The sequence below is a fragment of the Octopus sinensis genome, linkage group LG20 (genome assembly GCF_006345805.1).
Source record: "Octopus sinensis linkage group LG20, ASM634580v1, whole genome shotgun sequence".
Taxonomy (NCBI): domain Eukaryota; kingdom Metazoa; phylum Mollusca; class Cephalopoda; order Octopoda; family Octopodidae; genus Octopus; species Octopus sinensis.
This window is the reverse complement of record NC_043016.1, coordinates 14,943,768-14,966,474: the sequence shown is the minus strand read 5'-3', so window position 1 is coordinate 14,966,474 and position 22,707 is coordinate 14,943,768. Positions and strand designations below refer to the sequence as shown.

Sequence of the window (22,707 nt, the reverse complement as noted above, 5' to 3'; positions counted from 1 at the left end):
TGGCTGGTGGCAAACCCTGCTGTACTCTTTCACCACATCTTTCTTCCTGTTTCTGTTGTACCTGTATTTCAAAGGACCAGCCTTGTCTCACTGAATCTCCCTGAGAACTACATTAAGGGTACATATGTCTGTGGAGTTCTCAGATACTTTCACATTAATTTCATGAGTAAGCTGTTCTGTTGATTGGATTAACTGGAATCCTCATCATTGTAACTGACGGAGTGCCGTAGATAAGTGTTATGATGGTAGGATGAAGAGCCATGCCAAAGTTTGCTTGTTGAGAACACCTTTGTTGCAGTGATTATTGTAATTTAACTCCATGTCATTTCCTGGTTGAGCAGACCTATTATCAAAAGACAATCTTGCTGTAACCATTTTGACATTTTGTATACACATTATCAGCAGTGTCTTCTCTTATCTTAAAATAGAAGGGTGAAATCTGAGGGGCATTTGGCTTCGATTTTTTGCAGGTCAAGCAATTATGTGGAGGCTCCCTGATTGACTTATTGAGGATGTTGTTATAATTGTGGTTTATTGTGTGAAAGAAGAGAGGGGGGAGATCAAGGGGAGAGAGAGAATAACAGAGATCAAGAGGGAAAGAGAAAGAATAAGAGAGACATCAAGGGGGAGAGAATAAGAGAGATCAAAGGGAGAGAGAGAATTCAAGGGGGAAAGTGAAATAGATAGATGGGGAGAGAGGTAGAGAGAAAAGAGAGAGAGTGTGGGACAGACAGAAACTGAGGTAGATGAGAGATGTCGAGGAAACCATACAAGACAATGAAACATTGTACAAAATGAATGCAGAGCAACGCAGAATGAATATCAAAATAACTTTATTCTATGATTACAATTCAACTCATTTCTTGCTGTCTGTGATGAAACTGCTGGTTGTCAAGGAACATTTTACAAATATTTGAAGCAAATAAGCCACAAAAATGCTTCCAGCTATAGTCTATTGTAAATACTGATTTGGTTTTCAGAAATGCAAACTTCTGTAGAATTTATTTAGCGAAGAAATTAATAATTTAACCATATAAAAGGAGAGGCACTTGGCAACGCTCAAAATAACACAAGAATAAAAGAATGACTTGAGGTAGTATTGGTCAGTGTTTCTATAGTTTTTGAGATACCATGTAGAAGTTGTCTTGTTAGTGCATATATATATATATATATATAATATATATATATACATACATAAGGCTGTTTGCAGGGAGATTAGGAGTGCTACAATATAGAGGCCACATACTTAACGTTCATACATTCATATGTAAATACAGATGTACATGCATCCACACACACATAAGTTCATAAGCTACAATTTTAGAGATAAGATAGTTTTGGCCATTATTTATGTCACGTATCTTGTGAAGATCACATGTAGATGCATTTTTGTTGATTGATACATGCACATATGTATATCATCACCATCATCATCATTTAGTGTCTGTTTTCCATGCTAGCATGGTTTGGACAGCTTGACTGGGGACTGGTAAGCCAGAAGACTGCACCAGGCTCCAATCTGATCTGGCAAGGTTTCTACAGCTGGATGCTCTTCCTAATGCCCACCACTCCAAGAGTGTAGTGGGTGCTTTTACGTGCCACCAGCATGGGACCCAGTCAGGCAGCAGTCGGGGTGAGTGTAGAAGCTGACATCGACCATGTTCAGATGGTGTTTTTTACATGCCACCAGTATGGGACCCAGTCAGGCAGCACTGGCATTGGCCATGTTGAGATGGTGTTTTTTTACATGCCACCAGCACAAGAGCCAGTCGGGGTGAGGGGGGAAGCTGACATCGACCATGTTCAGATGGTGCTTTTTACGTGCCACTAGCACGGGGAGCCAGTTAGGTGACACTGGCATCAGCCGCAGCTACAATTTCCATTTTGATTTTGATTTAAGTGAGATGTATATATGTACATGTATATATATATATATATATATATATATATATATATATATATATAATATATATAATAATAATAATAATAATATTAGGGAATAAATCCAAACTTACAGGGAAAATGAGATTTAGGATTAAATCCAATTTTATAGTATAAATATTATTATATTATATTATATTAGATTAGAGATAAAACCACTATTAGGCAAATCAAACGGTGAAAAACAAGCCAATACATAAAATTAATTTAAAATATAAAAGTTAAAAATAAAAAATTATTTGAATAATTTAAACTTATAAATTTTATATATATATATGTATGTATGTATATTTTTATTTATATATTATTTTATTAATTAACTAATTAATTAATTAATTTTTTTAAATATATATATCAAAAGTATTAGAAGTTTAATAAAAGATAAAGAGTATATATATATATATATATATGTATATATATAATATGTATATAATATATATATATAATGTATATATATATATATGTATATATATATATATATATATGTATATATATATCATGATCCTGATCCTGATGATGAATTAATAATAGTAGGGAATATGAAATTCCAAACTTACAGGGAAAAATTCAATTAGCAATTCTAAATCAAATTTCACAATATATAATATATGTACGTAATTAGGAGAAACAACCTCTATCAAGTAATTCAATTGATAGTGAAAGATATTAGCTATATTAAATCATATAGAAAAATTTAAATATATTATAATAAATATTATTTAAAAGATCACTAAATTAAATAAACATTAAATTGACTACACGCATTTTATTACTATTTCTTTAAATTGTAAATTGATAATAACAGAATCAATACTATTAAAATTCATTCAATTTAAAAATATGACCACTCTTCAGGTCTAAAATAATAAAATAAATATAGAAATATACGTATCATAACAATAAATAAAATGTAACAATATTAATGAAAAAAAAAATCATAATTTATCTTATTGAAGAATACCAGTTAACTGAAATTTTAAATGTTAAACTCAGAACCTAGCATTGCTAAGAAATCTATCACGTGAAAAACATGACGTAAATAATAACTATGGAATAAATAGATAGAAATATGTATTTTAGCTGTTAAAATAACAAATAAACTAGATGTAATATACCATTTACTGGAAAAATTAATACATAAACCATGACAATCAGCCTTGTTGGATAATGCAGGTATACCAACACGCATATTCTCCCTTGGTTATAGGGACCACTTTAGGGCCTTAGCCTAGCATGCTGCATGGCAACCTCACTAGTGCTGGTCCCAATTAAAAAAACATCCCAGTACACTCAGCAAAGTGGTTTGTGTTAGGAAGGGCATCCAACTGTAAAAGTAGACATAGATGCATGATGCAGTCCCTCTACTCATCAGATCACCAGACCCTGTCAAACCATCTAACCCATGCCAGCATGGAACTCAGATGTTAACTGATGATGATGATGACAATACATACATATATATATCATCATCATCATCATCATTTAGCGTCCGCTTTCCAATCTAGCATGGGTTGGCAGTGTTTCTACGGCTGGATGCCCTTCCTAACGCCAACCAGTTGAGTAGGGTACTTGAGAACACTTAATTATCAGTATATTACTTTCTTCAGGCCAATGAAAACCCCCCATGATAGATAAAATGGTAACATAGGAGATGAAAAGAGATGCAGTCATTGTTGCCATGTGTGTGAGTGTGTGTATGTGTGTGTGTGAGCGTGTGTGTGTGTATGAGAGAGAGAGAGAGAGAAACAATTTAGAAAATTGACAACATTTTATATGTTGCAAGATCTTTGGTTTACAAAGTTCAGATGGAATTGGAAGCCTCTCGTGAGAATGTTTAGGGGTTTTACCTCCCACTCTTTGATACACTTCATTCTCAAAGAACTATCAGGAAACAGCAACTCATCCAACCTTATTGATATGGATCCCAGAAAATCAATAAGGGCCATCACCATAGAACTTCTGGTATCAGAGTGGACTGTCAGAATTATGGTGCATGCGGACATTCAATACAAGTCGTTTGTATTGAGGAGGGACTAATTCTGCAAAGACACAGAAACCAATTTGATCCCTGCCAAGCAGTTGCTTAACAAAGTTTAAAACCCCTCACAAACATGGCCTGCTTTGGTTCTCTGATGGGAAAAACTCTTCAACCAAGACCCGAAATCTAACGAGAGAAATGAGAGATGGCTATGTACAGATGCTTCTGATGGCTTTAGGAATGGTGAGTAAAGAAGGTCATATCATGCCAATTCCCATCTTTCCACAGGATCTTAGAATTTTTATGACAATCCAACACCAAACTTGGACTACTACGTTTGGAGTGTTTTTTGAAGGGAGACTAATCAACATCATCACAAGACCATAGCTCCCCTGAAGGCTGTCATTATCCAGGTGTGAAGTAAAAGCTATTTAGTGTAGGTTTGTCAACTATTCTGGTTCTGCATTGAAACAATCGTCGCAGCTGAAGGTGGACTCACAGAATAATCTTAGAAGAAAGATTATCGAGAACTTGTCCATGAAATTTTATTAAATACATTTGGTTTTTGCTAAATTAGAATTGTTTTATAAAATTACTATATTCTCAAATACCTCTTATACTCTGTATGAATGTGTGTGTGTGTGTGTGCACGTGCATGTGTGTGTATGAGTGTAAAATGCATACAAAAATATGGTGGGTTGAAATTTCAGAATTAGATTAACGGTGTTTGTTTTCCACATAGTTTGTATTTCTATTTATGTTCTTTAACAGGTAACATATATAGATTTGGTAAATCCATTACAAATAGGTTTCCATGTGGCACAAACCATCAGTTTCCATTCTTATTTCTCAATGGTCAAGATTTCATTTTCCCACAGCGGTTTCATTACATTCACAAATGACCAGTAATTTGTCTGAAAAAAGAATTTTTTTATTTAGTTCAATCCGCATTTTAAACCAGTAAATTTTAGAATATTCTAATAAATTCAGCCATAGATCAAATCAATTTTGTTACTACAGTGAGTATCAGGCAAGAAGTCAAGATCTTTGAAATTAATTGATATGTGAATACCAAAAAAAAAAAAAGAAAAGAATAAAGTATTGGTACTATCTGATAAGATTTGTCATGTTCCTTTGTATGGAGGATAATAAGTGTGAAAAGAATTCCTTTACATAGAACTTAATCAATAGGAATAGTGTCCAGCAAAAATTATGCATTTTAAAAAAATATCTTAACTAAATCATCATCATCATTTAACATCCGTTTTACATGCTGGCATAGGTTGTACGGTTCGACTAGGGTCTGGGAAGGAGGCTGCACCAGGCTCCAATCTGATCTGGCAGTGTTTCTACAGCTGGATGCCCTTCCTAGCGCCAACCACTCCAAGAGTGTAGTGGGTGCTTTTTAAGTGCCACAGGAGCTGACATTGACCATAATCATATGGTGATTTTTACATGCCACTGGCACAGAAGCCAGTCAAAGTGGTACTGGCATCGACCACATTCGGATGGTGCTTTTTACGTGCTACTGGCACAGAGGTCACAACCACAATTTCCATTTGATTTGATGTTGATGTACTTGACTCAATAGGTCTCCTCAAGCACGGCATGTCACCCTACAATCCAAGGTAGTTTTGAGTGGGCTGGTTATGCGACACTGGTGTAGGTTACAGCTGTGAACTCACTTTATTCGCCAGGTCTTCTCAGTCACAGCACACCTCCAGAGGTCTCGGTCTTTTGTCATTGCCTCTGTGAGGCCCAATGTTTGAAGGTCATGCTTCACCACCTCATCCCATGTCATCCTGAGTCTCCTTCTACCCCAGTCCAAAGTACTTATAAATCATTAATCAATATATACTTGTATATCATTAATCAAACTAAATTCAGCAAGGAAAAAACCCTTTAATTTTTAATTTTTTTCCGTCTACTTGACAGGAAAAAAATTATCTTTATCAATACTCTAACCCTTTAGCATTTAAACTGGTCATATTTAGCTAAAATATTCTTCCTTGATAGCAAAGGAGAATGGACACCAGCCAGCCCAAAGGTTGGGGTGGGTTGCACCCGCCTACCTCAGTTGCTATGGCATTGTGGTAGATCTGGTCATTCCTGTTAACAGGGACAAAATCCAGATTTAAAACACTGGATGATGATGATGATGATGATGATGATGATGATGAAGAAGAATAACAGTAAACTTCCTTACTTCCATAATTTTTAACTTAGTAGTTGGTTTGTTGTTTTCTTCCATTAATCTTAATTTTTCTTGTGAAGAATTTAATTCCTGAAAGCAAAAACAATTTATTTCAGATTGTTTAGAAATAAAAAAGACATCAAAGAAACATAAATACACCCATCCATACTCTGACACAACACAAAATATTTTTTTCTAAAATTTGAACTGTTTTACACTTACAGAATTTATAAATTGGATCTAGAATTCCATTTTTATGTGACCAACAAGAGTATTGTGTTAAAGAGGTTAAAACAAAAGACATCTGAAATGCAGGTCATGATTAAGTGTTTAGGTACTGGCAGCAGACTTAACGGAATTGGTTTGGGACTGTCACACAAATGAATGATACTGACCGAGGAAAGAAAATGGAATGGAATGGGGTGGGGTGAGGAGGATCAAAATGTCTTCACTGTAAAACTCAAAGGTTAATATAGTGATTAAAACAGTGGTGATGATGGTTACATATATTGCAGAAATATTAGGTTAATATTAGGCAAAATGGGGTTCTCTGAAGGGTCTCTGGAGTAACGTTACTTGACAAGGTGCATAGGTCAAAGATCAGAGAATCTCTTCAAGTTGGGCTGCTACTTCACACTGAGCACAAGATGGATTCTTCAAGTTCAGCCAGATGGCAGGTGACCAAGGGGTAGACGAAGAATGAGATGGTCAGATAATATCTATAGTTTCAGTTGGCCACACTTGGAAATCCAGCTGGAAACTGTAATGACAGTTGCTTCTAATTGGACTCTACGGAAGAGGGGCTTGAGGACTCCCCACCGCCACTCCCAATGACCCTCTCAAGAACAGTGAACGAAGAAGATGGATGGATGAATATAAGGTGAAAATGTAAGTGGAGATGTGAAGTATTTTGTTGTTTTTCTGGGAATCTAAGAGTAATATTCTTTTAAATTCTCTCAAGAAGCAAAAGGAAACCATACACAAAGATCTTCTCTCGAATCGATATAATTAGGGCCTTAATGGTTCAAATGTATTTTAGGCATTAATGCTAGAAACAACAGGGAGACTGATTTATGTAGGGGTGAAAAAAAAGGGCATTACAGTATTCCCTCTTCTATCGCAGATGTTACGTTCCAAAACCTCCCACACAAATAATTAAAATCTGAAAAAAATATAAATATCTATTGGCTGCAGAAACCCAGAAATATTGAGGAGTTTGTGATATAAACTTACACATATTAACCAGAAAAATCCGTGATGTACTTAGGGTGTAATAGGTGAACCGTGATGTAGTGAGTGTGTGATAGGTGAACCACGATATGGCAAAGTATTACTATATTTCATATCTTTGAGAGTTTGCATGCAATTACGTAGATTTGTTCTAATTAAGTATCAAAGCATCATTATGGATACATCCAGCCAAGAGCTCTTACTGCCAACATCAGCAACAATGCAATTAGGAGAAATGTGAAAGGTGTAAATCTATCATTGTAACAGAGCATAATAAAGGACATACTTAATGTTGATAACTATTCTTAGAAAAATATTGAATATATTAAACATATTGATTTGGGCCAAGAGTAAGTTTCAGAACATAAGCAACTGGAAAGAGAAGACTTTGAGAGACTTAGTTACAAGATGGCTCAAAAATTAGCATAAAATGGTTAAATGAGAGATCTTTAATAAAACATACCAAAAGAATTTGTTTATTTCTCTTTCTCGCTTGCTGAAATGCTTCGTGTTGATTTTCTTCTTTTACATCAAGCTTTTCCAAAACCTGTCGTTTGGCTTGGCTGAAAAATAAAATACAAAGGGAAGAAACTCTTGTAACACTATTACTCAGTTAGACTATCATAATTATTTTCACGTCACGTCCTTGTTTTCCAAGCTTATATGAGTTTGATGTGCCTTCTCCAGGACAACATCTCACTGTCTGTTTCAGTTCCTTGCTGTTTCCTTGTCTTTTTTTGGTTTGACCTTATTCCCGAGCTTCTTTTTCTACTGGTTGCATCCACTTGAATCCAGCTGCCAATATTCATACATAATCACATTTCAATACCAGTGCCGTCTTGCAAATTACATCTAATTCCTCTTACACCTTGTTTTTCTTTCATTTCATTTGTGCTTCATTATTCATCACACTAACATTACACATCCATCACCTCATTTCTCCCAAGCTTTACACATTCTTTGCATCCAGTGTCCGTATTTTTGCTGCCAAACAGCATTCCACTTCATACACAGCCTGAGTGGCAGACAGCATACAAATGAGAATCTCATTGTTGCCCCTTCGCTGCTATCTGAACACTTCCCACTCAGTTCTTACTTTGGTTACTGTTTCCACAACATCCACTTCCACTGCTAATTTAGTCACCTCGGTGAAAGAAGCTATCAACTATTTCTGGGAGCCTTCTAAGAATTTGAAAGAATTTATTTCATGAGAACTCTTTCTTCTAACTTAGTGATTCTGCTACATACGTAGTCTTCCTTGTGTGTCACTCTATCACTGATCTCACGACAACACTTGTGCACCTATAATATACAATTTAATATACAATTCCTATTGCACACCTTTTCTGCATATCAGGAATGGCAACTTCCAAGCTAGCAGTTGGATCCTGTTTTTCTTTTCTGTTAACTTTTTTGTCTTTTCTTGGTTTACTTCAAGGGATTTTGATTCTAAGTTTTAATTCCATTATTTGGAGTTTTTTTCTCCAAATCTTTAATAAATATAGAGAACTAGGTCATTAGCATATGGGAGTTCTTGCACACAGTCAATCTTTAACTCACCTGTTATGGTCAGAAGATGTATAATAAACAACAGAAGGCTGTGAATTGTGTTCTGAGGGGCAAGAAACAGCAGACTAACGTTTTCACTGATCTCATTGTTAACTCTCATGTTGTGGAAGGTGATTTTCTACATAGACTGCATGGTCCCCATGAGCTACTGATACATATGACAGGTCACCAAACCACTAAGTATGATAACTGGCTCAGAGCCTTCTCCAAGACTAATGAATGCTTGGCCCTACCCTCATGTTCTTAATCATGCTTTTGGCCAGATTGCAAAAGCTGATCCCTGTGAGGTCAAATGCACTGCTATCATTCCACACACATTTTCCCCTAACAATATCTTGATTCACACTGATACAAACGAGCGATGCAAAAGTGTGATTAGATTAAATCTAAGGACATTTGCCCTCATTAATGACACGACAGATAAAAATTAAGGGAATTACTACATCGCAAACCCAGCCAAACTATGGAAGTTGAAAACTCCCGTTACTTCTCTACATTAGCTTGCTATTCACAGTCACAAATAGGAACCAAAATCTCTCTTAAATCACACACAGTCATTGACTATGGAAAAGACATACAAGATAACATAAAACCCTGGATGCTCCTGAAAAGACGACATTGTAATAACTCAGATATACGTTTTGTCATTGGTCTTCCTTGTAAGAAAATGGTAGAAAGTTATTTATTAAAATGTTAGAGGATTATGAAGTCAACTTACATTTGGTAAAGACGTTTGTTTAGATCCTCAGTCAGCATGGTAGGGCAATGCTTTTGTGACATCTGTTGTTCTACAATTCCATAAGCTGACAGAGTTCAAAGAACATAGCCATTAAAACAGGTATAAAGAAAATGTAAAAACATCATACAAATATGTTTTAAAAAACAAACAAAAGAAACAAGCCCTTGCAAAACAAATTGGAAGACAACTGAAGAAATGGCTGGCAACAGTAAAGATGGATGTGGAAGCACAACCAGGCCCCCAGTGGAACAGGGAATAGGCATCCATTACAGCTTTGACTGCTGCTAACTGTTGGATGTGGTCAGCATTCATAAGGGACATGATGAATTCGTTGGTTACTGGCTCAACCCATCCTGGGTGAATGCCACCTCAAGTACAGGTAGTACCCCTCAAAAGACACTGTTATAAATACTGACATAAACATAAATAATTAGAAATTAATATCTTTCCCATCAGCAAGCTCTTTAAGAGACAGTCATCAAGGGACAATTAAGGAACAGCTTATATTCTAGATTACTTTGATTGCCAAATGCATTTAACCAGTTGTGGCATTAGGACCAGTCGCCCATTAAGCTTTCTGCAAATTTGTAGAAGACCTGTACCTCTCCTTCTCTATCCTCACCATCCTCATTAAGTGGTACTTGTAAAAGTTGATAAAGGCTTAATTGGAGGGGAGGGAAAAAAACAGTCCTCTGTGCTTCTAATTTTCTTCGTTATATTATCTCCTGTGTCTTATCAGCAAGACAGAAAAAAAAAATCAAACCTCCTCACCAAAAGAAGGTAGATGCGTGATAGCTGAATCTGTTGTAGAAGCAACAACAGGTGTAGATGTCAGTGCACAAGTCAACAATGTTCAAATATATAATGAACATGTGTATGGGGGACATTTTCATTGCTTTTCATGTGTCTCTGACAGACCTCATTGACAATACTGCCATGACTGTAGTGTTTATTCCAAACTACTGACACTCCTATGTAGCAAGCTTGGTTAAGATCTTTTGGATGTTATCTATCATCCTTCAGAAGAAAATGTCACCACCTCAGCTTAATGCCTGGGCTTCATTAATCCCAAATGTCCTGAGCCCTCTGTACAGAGGGTGGTGGACCTTTTGACCAGCAAAACCAGGATCTTTTCAAATACAACAACTTTAACACAAAATAACTTTGAAAATGCAAACTTTTCTCAAAAACACTAAGAGTAAAAATTGTTTTATATGACACATTCTACCAGTGTCCAAAGTTTGAAAGTGTTTAGTTACAAACAATTAATTTCTTGGTCTGCCGTTCAAAGGGTAAAGATCTCAAAAGCAGTTTATTTTTCAAGAAGAGTAAAAGAGCAAGATGTTCCAGCCTGTCTGTATATCAGCAATGCAGTCCTTGGAAATCTAAGTTACACTGACTGCACTTGAAGAGCCACCAGTTACTGATGGCTGATCCAGTTTAAATCTACCAAAGTTGTTCAGAACCCCACCAAATCCATATTATCTACTCTCTCTACAATATATTGTAGGCAGTGGTTGTCCTGGATAGAGCTGTTAAGAATTGCATACATCCGAAAAAATACTTATGACAACAAAAACCGATCTGGGTCAAAATGTGAACTTGGAATTCACTGAATTTTGGGGTCTGAAAGAATCAATAAAATCCTACATATTTACATCGTTTCTCAGCAACAAAACCATTCTTCATTCATGTAATTGGTAATGCTTTTAGTCTGCTACAATTGCAATAGGAGTCTAATAAGATTGTAGTAAATGGGAGACTGGCACATAAAGAAAGTCTGTTGGGTAAACCATTCTAACCTAGCAGTTTGCCCCTCACACAACCACTAAATTCCTCCTGTATTTCAGCTGCCATTATCAGAGAATCATGATAAGCCATTGAGTCCTTCGTTTCCAGTTCACTGCTTCCTTCAAATAGGAAAACTGTACACATCTGCTTTAATTGGACAGCATACACCCATTATGGTCCATCAAATAACAATTATGACATTGCTTTCACTTTGTACCTCTCATATCTAGGTTATAGAATGGTTTTTGCTCTTCCTGTCTCACAGCACATTTAGTCTTAGCTCAAATAATACAAACTTTGTATTTTATATAAGAGAAATGGTTGAATATCATTTTCAGCTCTTGTACATTAGATGCAAAGCTCCTCCTAACAGCTTCTTCTTTTAATTCGCTAACATGTTCTCTTCCCTACTGTAGCATTTTCTCTTCCTGCATCCCTACTAAATACATTGATTTTATTCTGTCTTAAAAAAATTCACCACTGGTTGATATTGAAAACTCACCTACTTTGCTTATCCAGTCACTGTAAAATATCTTTGTCAAAAACGATATATTCAGATCTCAGACCCTAACCCTGTCTATGTCTTTTCTATGTACAGGTATGACTGAAAAAATGACAAACCTGTGATCTTCTGTAGCAATACACAAAAACTGCAAATTTTATGACACCCAATCAGTTGATTCAATAAAATTCTATTTCGATGTGAACCTGATGACACGGTTCTCCACAACTCAATTGAGCCAATTGTGATTGGGGAGCATGAAGTGACCTTTGCGACATGGAGTTAGCTCAGCCTGTGCCCTTCGGACGTCCATCCCCAGCTCCCCTCTGTGAATGTCCAGTCTCCCCAAAACAAATGGGATGCCATCCAGTGCAACATCATCTCAGATGACTTGGTATGCTGACTTGAGCAGTATCATCTGGCATGTTTTCATTCAGTCTCCAAGCCCCACAGTGGAGCCTAGCTCAAAGCAATGCCATCACTTGTGACTGGCACTCAGCTTGATAGTGTTTCCCTGAAGCTTGGCCTCCAGGCCTGCGAGCCTCAAAAATGACACTGTGGATCCTTTCAACCTTTACCAATTGTCATTATATTACTGGCCGCTTCCCATGCCATGCCGTCCTTAATGAAATCAGAAAGCATGGTCTAGATGCTGCAGGCTTCCCTTCCCAGCTTGAACCAGTGGGGCTAGATTAAGGAGACAGTAAAAGGCCTCGTGGTATAACAATTATCCCACTCTGTGGTTGTAGGCTCCTCATCTGGGCTACTACATGCTGTGACCTCTTCTCCAGTGGAAAATTGGTGCGGTCAGCTACCAGCCCAGGCTCCACTGTTCGTCAGGTTCAGAAAAGCAAACTGTCAAAGTATTGGTCGCTCTCTGACAGGTTCATTCATGCCCAGGACAACTGACTTATTATCTAAGACCAGGAATATCATTCTTATTGTAAAATCCAAGATTTTTACAAGACTGGGGAATACCATGTTTAATTCTATACTGTATTATGCGTTTGTGTTTATATTGTAACATTGAATATTTTTCTCTTCATATTTTAAAAACTTCAATCATTTGTTGTGTTGGTCTAAATACAAAATAAACACCATTCTTATTTTGAAACACCTAAATGACGTATGCTCCCTGTAAACACACAAAAGACAGCACGAATATGTACATCAAGGATGGACTGGATGATGGCTAATACATAGGAAACCTAGTGACCTTAGGCCATGTGTCTTGATGCAACAGTTCTAACACTGACATAAGAGGAGAAAACTAGGAGGGGCAACTTACCTTTTTCTAGAACAGGCAGTCCACACCTTTAAAAGTCTTTAACAAAAGTATTTTCTTTGCTTTTTTAAAAATTCATTCGTTAAGAGAGAATTTAAAAAAAAAATAATAATTAGGATTTCAATAATAACAATAATAATAATAATAATTGAACTCTTCTTTCAAAAAAGGAAACACTTCGTGAATTTCTCAAACTATAAATATTAAATAATAATAAACAAAAAGGTTAAGATCCAACAAATATAAAATTCTACCAAGTTCACAATTTTAAATTATCAAAAAGAAAAATTGTTCCTTAACGAAAACGCTTTCATTGTAAGGTAACCTTGGTGATGTTACCGTTGCTAGGTAACGAAATTAACATATGTGGAAAACGTAGGCAGTTTGTGTGCGGAAGAATTAGTTTTGGCGACAGAATTTTAATGTTCAAATCCTGATTTATTTATTAGTCTTGAAACTCAACGATTAGAACTGACATGGACAAGTTTCGTGTCCGTTTTCAGCGAAAGAGAAGTTAAATATAAATGCAAGAATTGTGCTGTGAAATGCCATTTTAAACCACTAATATCAGCGATGGTGCTATTATCGTCCCACGCAGATAATTCTGTATTAGAAAAGGGGAAAATTATGAGATAATCAAGTGAAGGAATACTGTGGACATTGCGGTGGCTTTATTTAGTTATCTTTACATTCTAATCATGACATAAAAGGAAGGAAAAAAATCGTTTTAAGAAACGTAATTTATAATTTAAGAATTAAAAATACAATATTTTCACCGAGAATAAAAATTTTTTGCTGTTATTTTATTATTATTTTATTTGTGTTTTTAATGAAATTTAAACACAAACCAAAAATCACAAGCTTGAAAATTATTTAGATAGCAAAAAGGTCAAGCCACAACACGATATTCAGAAAGCATGGAGTCTTCAAGAGATTTGTACCAATTCTAGTTATAAATATGCTTTCTCTAAATTCATAATTGTCTGCTTTATATCGTATGACATTATCGTTTCCTTTAACATCAATTATAGGAAACTAGTTTTAAAGTTTTCCTCCATCTACACCTTTACACCTCTCTCATATGTTGGGGTATTAGAATTCTTTCATGACATTTTTGTTCCCGTTGCTATGTAAACAAACGTCATGCCGAGATAATTATAGATGAGTTGTAGTGCACCTGAGCACTGTACACAATTATTATTATTATTATTATTATTATAACATAAATCTGATGACCGGAACCGTTCATGTTAATTAAAACTGCATCTTTCATTAGATTCTTTAATAAATTCTCATAGTTCTACCGTTCATTTATTTCTTCTTCTTTCGAAACATTATTGGAAGGAAAACATTTCCGATAATGTTTACCTTTCTGACTGCTTTATGTCCAATTCAACGGATTTATAAAACCGTCAGATTAGAATATAATTTCGAAGGTTATTTTGTAGAGTGAAGTGAGTAAAATCGCAACCATAAACCTTTCATATCACGGCGGGGGTGAAGAATACGCACACCACCCGTTTCCAGCATAACCCTAACCCTTATTCTAACCTTAAACCTTAACCCTAACCACCAGGTGTACGTATTCTTTACCTTCGCCTTACATCACACCTTTTAGATTAATCTTTCGTCACGGTTGATTCCGTCTTTCGTTCTACGAATTATAGCAGATATAAATGGATTAAATAATTATACTAAAATGTAACTCTCTGAAAAATAAAATAAAACAATGATAATTTCTTTTATTTTATAATAATAATAATAATAACAAATAATAATAATAATAATAATGAAACGATGATGATGATGACGATTTCTTTATTAACCACAAGGGTTTACATTAACAAAAACATTACGGACAGTACAGGACAAAACAAAGAATGTGTGTATGTATGTGTGTGAGTGTGTTGTTGTGAGGGTTATGCATGTAAACGAGACAAACAATTTTTTTTTTAAATCAACAATGGCGCAGGAGTGGCTGTGTGGTAGGCAGCTTGCTAACCAACCACATGGTTCCGGGTTCAGTCCCACTGCGTGACACCTTGGGCAAGTGTCTTCTGCTATAGCCTCAGGCCGACCAAAGCCTTGTGAGTGGATTTGATAGACGGAAACTGAAAGAACCCGTCGTATATATATATATATATATATATATATTATAATACATATATATATATATATACATACATATATATATATATACATACATATATATATATATATACATACATACATATATATATACATACATATATATATATATATACATACATACATATATATACATACATACATATATATATACATACATATATATATACATACATATATATATACATACATACATATTATATACATACATATATTATATATATATATATATATAATACATACATATATATATATACATACATATATACATACATATATATATACATACATATATATATACATACATATATATATACATACATATATATATACATACATATATATATACATACATATATATATACATACATATATATATACATACATATATATATACATACATATATATATATATATATATATATATATATATATATAATCTGTCTCGAATAATATTTTATATATATATATATATATATATATATATATTATATATATATAGGCGTAGGAGTGGCTGTGTGGTAAGTAGCTTGCTTACCAACCACATGGTTCCGGGTTCAGTCCCACTGTGTGGCACCTTGGGCAAGTGTCTTCTACTATAGCTTTGGGCTGACCAAAGCCTTGAGAGTGGATTTGGTAGACGGAAACTATATATATGTATGTGTGTGTGTGTGTGTCTGCGTTTGTCCCTCCTCCAACATCGCTTGACAACCGATGCTGGTGTGTTTATGTCCCCATAACTTAGCGGTTCGGCAAAAGTAACCAGTAGAATAAGTACCAGGCTTACAAAGAATAAGTCCTGGGGGTCGATTTGCTTGACTAAAGGCGGTGCTCCAGCATGGTCGCAATCAAATGACTGAAACAAGTAAAAGAATAAAGAGTAAATGTGTGATCCTCAATAGGGAGGAGAGTGATAAAAATCAAACATCCAGTCAACATCATGGTGTTTGGAATGATCCCTAGTGATGGTGACGTGCCTCCATTCATCTTCCCACATGGCCTCAACACTGAGACCTACATCAAGTGTATAGAGGAGGTAGTGATGTCCAGGGTGAAGAGGGTGGCTGCTTGAAGACCCTATGTCTGGCATCAGGACTCTGCACCATGCCACACAAGCAGGAGAACCCAGTCATGGCTGTCAGACAATTTCTGCGACCATATCACCCCTAACTCCCCAGACTACAACCCCCTTGATTATTATGTGTGGAGTGCAGTTTAGCAAGAGACCAACAAAACTCCTTGTAACATTAAAGATGAACTGAAGACAAGGATTATGGCAGCAATCACCAACTTAAACAAGGAAACTGACCAGAGAAGTTGCTGGAAATTCTGAAGTTATCTGGAGGCCATGGTTAAAGCCAATGGCGATTTTATTAAACAAATTTACTCTTTAGTATTTCAAGATATTTTTATGTAATTTCGGCAAATATATCTGTTAAAATGAGATATCAGTGTTATTTTCGTACCCTGTATATATATATATATATATATATATATATATATATATACACACACAAAATATATATATAAAAGTATACATCTGTGTATAATTGTGTATACACACACACACACATGCATATACATGTACATAATTTTATGCATTTCTTACATTAATAGTTGATATAAATGTTGGTTAGTTGATTTTCCATTCATGACTTATACTGTGGAGAGAGAGAGAGTGTGTGTGTGTGTGTGTGTTAACATAGGCGGTGCAGATTGAATGCACATCCATCTATAAGATCCACTCATTAAGTATTGTTCGATATTCAGCTGGAACAGAAGATACTTGTTCAAGGTGCCATGTAGTGAGAGTGAACTCAAAACCAAATTATTACAAATGAAAACCCTTAATTTCACAACCATCCCTGCACACACACACACACACACATTTCTTGAAGCTGGAATGCTTTAACTCTGTTCTTGATGTATGCAATAACGATAAACTTAATTTTAACTGATAAAAAAAGGAGAGATGTTCTATTCCCGATTTTAATCCAAAGTTACTGGTACTTTACAATTCTATATTTTTGAGATGAGGAGTGATGTCTTCATCTTGGATGTTGCTTTTCACCATGTTTCGGCTGTGTTCAATCCCAAGCAAAGCACTAAGGGGAATCACAAGACGAATCCAGGTGAAAAAGTCACTGGAGTTTTCCCAAGGAAAGAGGTGGGGAGTCTGGACCCTATAAATTAATTGTGACTTTTTTCCTAGTCCAAATTGTGACTTTATTGCTGGTCACCTACAAGACTGGAGAGTACAGTCAAAATGTAGTGAAAACAACAATCTTGATGAGGATATGAGTCTGACTAAGGCATTGCTAGTACTTAGTACTTTATATAATCAATTCTAAATCTAAACATTAAAGCTTTCTTTGAGGGATCTACATTTCAATATGAAGATATATGAAAAAAAGCCAAAAAAAAATTAAAATTAAACAAAACAAGGATACTACAAAATATCCACTCTGATGCTCTTACTTTTTGCCAAATTCTGATCAGATAATTTTGAAATTTTTTCCTTAGTTCCAGGTCAGCTCTGATCATACAAACTTGTTTCATTCTTTCTTTTATTCAGATACACCCCATATAAGCCTACACTGTACAACAGTTCCTTTTCTAAAAGCAAGTTGGATATGAGTGTTGAGAAATTCAGCTGCTATTTCTAGCGGTCACTTGATTACATTAAAATGTCTCTTGCTGATCCAAATAGTTTGAAGAGCCATTTCAAGACAGTGAAATGGCAGAATCATTACCACACCAGGAAAAAAAAAATGCTTAGAATTTCTTCTAACTTAATATTCTGAATTCAAATACAGCCTGGGTCAACTTTGCTTTTTATCCTTCCAGGGTTGATAAAATAATTACCTGTTGAGTACTGAGGTTGATATCTTTGACTTAGACCCGTCTTCAAAATTACTAGTTCTGTGCCAAAATTTGAAATCAGTCTGACAGCGCCATCACATTTCAAATATTGATTGAAGTAACAGATTGTTTAGTGAAGTCATTTAAAACTGAGAAAGAATTAGTTAATTAAATACACATCTTCATAGCACATTCATTTTTACATCCACTTTTCTAAGCTGGCATGGGTTAGACAGATCTGTTTCCTGACAGCATCTTTTACTCTTTCTGCTCATCACTTCTGGCCTCATTTTTTAAAAACCTTTCTCTTCTGTAGACTTCTCATTATTCATGTAATTATCCTTACTCAGAATAATACATATCACATATCTGTAGAAGTACACACTTCTCTTCTAAACATTATGATTGATACTTCTGACACTACCAAGATCTTCTTTCTTCCAAGTAAAGCTGATTGCTGCTCGAAGTTACATGTATTGACAAAACAGAGGTAAACGAAGATGGATTAGGACTTGAGAAGTGGTAAAAAAAAAACCCCAAGAAATTGAACAGAATGCAGAGATAAATATCACAGAACCAGTAAAGTTATGCCAGCATCGAAACATACATTGTATTTGTATGTCTAATAACTACATGGTTTTCACAATCTCTTTTATTACTACAATGAATTTGAGAATTTGGTATGCTGTGAATGTTTTTAGTGTTAACCTCAATTCAAGATGTTGAATGACATAAGCAAGATAGAAGGGGTCTGAAAGTTGTCTAGAGTTACCTCCTCCTGCCTCGACCTCTTCTATCCTACATTAACAAGAAAGACGAGGCTTAGTTGATAGCGTATTTGGTTTATGATCATAATGTCGTGAGTTCGATTCCTGGTGGCACGTAATGTCCTTGAGCAAGACACTTTATTTCATGTGGCTCCTGTCCAATCAGCTAGCAAAAATGAGCCGTACTCCTAATTCAAAAGGGCCATATTCTGTGTCATGCTGAATCTCTTTCTGAGAAATACATTAAGAGTACACGTGTCTGTGGAATACTCAGCCAGTTGCACAAGTAGGCTGTAATGTTGACTGGATCAACAGGAACACTCGTCGTCATAACTGACAGGGTGCCAGTTGCTGATCCTACTAAAGTAATGTGAGGTCTGTCCAATAAGTTGCCTGGAATTGTCACAATAATTATATGTCACAAGTCTTTAAGTACAGGTGCAGACATGTCTGAGCAGTTAAAAGTTTGGTTTGCAGCCACGTATTTTAAGGTTTAGTTCCTTGGTATGGCATCTTGAACAAATGCCTTCCGATATAGCCTCAGGCCAACAAACGTCTTTTGAATGGAACAGTAGACTGAAATAATGCAGAAAGCTGTTGTGTTTGTGTTTATGTGTGTGCACAATGGGGTGCAATAGAATTACATGGAGGTTAACAAAGAAAGTAGACTCTGTACGTGGCACATGTGCAGGTTCAATAAACACAAAGAACACACAGGAAATAGATTCTCTCAAATTCCCAAGAGGTTGTAGATAGTATCTGTTACTTAGGTGACCTAATTAGCAGTGGAGGGGGATGTTCTGAAAGTATAGTTGCTAGAATGTGGACCAGCTGGAGAAAGTTTAAGGATTTATTACCTCTGTTAGAACTGAAAGCATCTCTTTCTCCGGTTGAAAGGGAGATTGTGATATATGAACAGCAATGCTGCATGGTAGTGAGACATGATCCCTGAATGCTTAGGATATTCAAAGGCTAGAAAATGCAACTAACATACTCCAATGAATTGTGCATGTATGACAGTATTGAGAGTGAGCAAAACAGAAGACTGCACCGATATGGTTATGCGATGCGTATGGATGAAGACAGCCTTATAAAGAAGTGCTGATCTCTTATAGTAGATGCAACTTTGGGAGAGACCCAGGAAGACAATAGGATGGTACTGAAGGCTGATCTCAAAATATAGAGCCTCAAGATGAAAAAGGACTGAAATAATTGCCATTTCACTGTGTCTCATAACAAAAGTGAGGTCCTAAAAGCATTATGTCTACACACTCACTGGGCCCTGCACCTGTTAAGCTTTCCCTACCTCTCATCTTCCTTCTAACTTGACACTATTCAGCTGTTGCAATAATTTTGACAGCAAAATCTCAACATATTCGCTCCCCTTTGTGCTACTAGTTACCTCCCCTCCTACTTGAAACTACTTCCTTTAACGTTCAACCTTTATTCTCAGCATCGTTCCCTCATAATATATTTTCCACTGCTAACCCCTTTCTGAGCCTCCAGGGATCTCTTCCTCACTCCTAACCTACATCTTACAACTGCCATAGCTAATCACCCTTTCGTATCTGCCATCGCACTAAAGCTACCTCTACTTACCCACCTCATCATCTCCCTATTTTCTGGGCAACCACCCTTCTTGTATGGCTATTCTCCCTACTTTCTGCTCTTCACCCTTCTTGCATGGCTTCCTCCTACCACAGATGTTTTTTTTACCCCCATCTGTAATCTCTTGCCACTTTCCTTACACTCTCATGAACTTAACCATTTCCTCTCTTAAACTACTTCCCCAAACCATCAGAGCATATCTCCTTCCACTTCTAAAACAAAACATTTGTGCCTGTCCCTCTATCATGCTTTGCTTTCTCAACACCTTGTATAAAGCCCCTCCCCCTCAGGCAAGGGAGCATTTTTTTTCTTTGTCTTGCAAGTTACTTGATGATCTTACTAGTGCCGATGACACGAAAAACAAAATAAAATCCATCCAATACATTCTGCAAAACGGTTGGCATCAGGACAGGCACCCAGCTGTAGAAACCTTGCCAAACCAAACTCTTGGGCTATTCACAGTTGTTCAGCTTGTTGGATTCTATCAAATTGTTCAACCCATGCCAGTATGGGTGACAGGCATTAAGTGATAATATACACATATAAGGACCCACCCATGCCAGTATGGAAGGCAAACATAAAACAACGATGATGATGATGATTATGGAAGCACAGGCTTGGCCATGTGGTTAAAAAGCCTACTTACCAACCATGTAGCTTTGGGTTTAGTCCTACTACATAGCATCTTGGGGAAATATTTTCCCCAGCTTCACCAAAACCTTATCACAGAAAGGTTAACAGAGGAAATAGTCTTCATGTGTGGGTACAATAAACACAAAAAACGTGTAGACAACAAATTTCCTCAAATGCTTGGGGATGATCATTCAAAATAGTAGATAGCTTTTGTTACCTAGCTGACCAAGTTAGCAATAGGGGAGGAATTTCTGAAAGTGTAGTTGTTAGAATAAGAACAGGCTGGGCAAAGTTCAGAGAGCTATCTTTTTTGGTAACTAAGGGCCTCTCCCTCAGATTGAAAGACAGATTGTATGATGCCTGTGTATGTACAGCTATGCTACATGGCAGTGACACATGGGCTTTGACTACAGAGGACTTGTGAAGGATTGAAAGAAATGAATCTAGCAAGCTCCACTGGATGGGTAATATCAGTGTGCACACACACACACAACAGAGTGTAAATGATTTAAGAGGAAAACTGGGTATAAGAGACATCAGATGTTGTGGGCAAAAGAGAAGACTGTGCTGGTATGGTCATGTGATGTGTGTGGATGAGGACAGTTGTGTAAAGAAGTGCCAATCTCTAATTATGGAGGGAAAATGTGGAAGGGGTAGACGCAGGAAGACATGGGACGAAGTGGTGAGAAAGGATCCTCAGATGCTGGACCTTACTGAGGAAATGACAAGGGACCAGTAGTGGCAATTTGCAGTACTTCAAAAAATACGTCAAGCTAAGTATATACAAGCTCGTTCTTTACAAGTGCTGGTGCCATGTAAAATGCACTCGTACCAGTGCTGTGTAATTGCACCCAGCACACATTGTTAAGTGGTGGCATTAGGAAGGGCATCCAGCCATAGAAACCAAGTCACAACAGACAGTTGGAATTTGATGCAGCCTGCTGGCTTGCCAACTCCTTGTCAAATCATCCAACTCATGTCAGCATGGAAAATGAATGTTAAACGAGAACGGCGATGATGAAACTGAAATGAGCCTGAAATGAGTATGTGTTTGTATCATCTTCATCCTCATCAAACATTAGTTTTCCATGTTAGCATGGGTTGGGTGGTTTGACAAGAAGTTGGCAAGCCAGAGAGCTGCACCAAACTCCAATTATCTGTTTTGGGAAGGTTTCTACAGTTAGACACCCTTCCTAACCCCAACGACGTTACAGAGTGTACTGGGTGCTTTTTATGTGACACCAGCACAGGTGCTTCATACATGGCACCAGTAGAGGTGCTTTTTATGTGACAACAACACAGGTGCTTTTTTATGAGACTTTTTATTGATGTACCTGAAGAAATCCATAACGGGTTGAAACATGTATTGTACCCAATAAAGTTTATTATACATTCCATCTATTTTATTAATACTATATATATATATCATCATCGTTTAGTATCCGCTTTCCATGCTAGCA

The 22,707-nt window shown here is 36.2% G+C and overlaps 1 protein-coding gene and 1 long non-coding RNA gene across 2 annotated transcripts; both read right to left on the bottom strand.

The window, feature by feature from the left end:
• Nucleotides 1–3,510: 3,510 nt before the first annotated feature.
• On the bottom strand, nt 3,511–21,338 carry LOC118767309. Its single transcript, XR_005003221.1, has 3 exons — nt 21,328–21,338; nt 11,838–11,842; nt 3,511–3,849 (listed from the first exon to the last, which is right to left on the bottom strand). It is a non-coding gene; the product is annotated as an uncharacterized LOC118767309 (long non-coding RNA).
• LOC115222640 lies at nt 4,646–13,273 on the bottom strand. Its single transcript, XM_029792956.2, has 5 exons — nt 13,233–13,273; nt 9,631–9,715; nt 7,807–7,906; nt 6,126–6,203; nt 4,646–4,833 (listed from the first exon to the last, which is right to left on the bottom strand). Exons 2-5 carry the CDS (start codon nt 9,690–9,692, stop codon nt 4,762–4,764), a joined length of 312 nt encoding a protein of 103 aa, XP_029648816.1. The 5' UTR covers nt 9,693–9,715; nt 13,233–13,273; the 3' UTR covers nt 4,646–4,761.
• Nucleotides 21,339–22,707: the final 1,369 nt, after the last annotated feature.

Excerpts from the sequence above, each read along its gene's own strand:
- LOC115222640 (XM_029792956.2), bottom strand. The coding sequence starts at position 9,692 with ATGTCACAAAAGCATTGCCCTACCATGCTGACTGAGGATCTAAACAAA. Across the intron at positions 7,907-9,630 it reads AACAAACGTCTTTACCAAAT|CCAAGCCAAACGACAGGTTT; the intron begins GTAAGTTGACTT and ends TTTATTTTTCAG. Across the intron at positions 4,834-6,125 it reads CTAAGTTAAAAATTATGGAA|ACAAATTACTGGTCATTTGT; the intron begins GTAAGGAAGTTT and ends TTCTTTTTTCAG.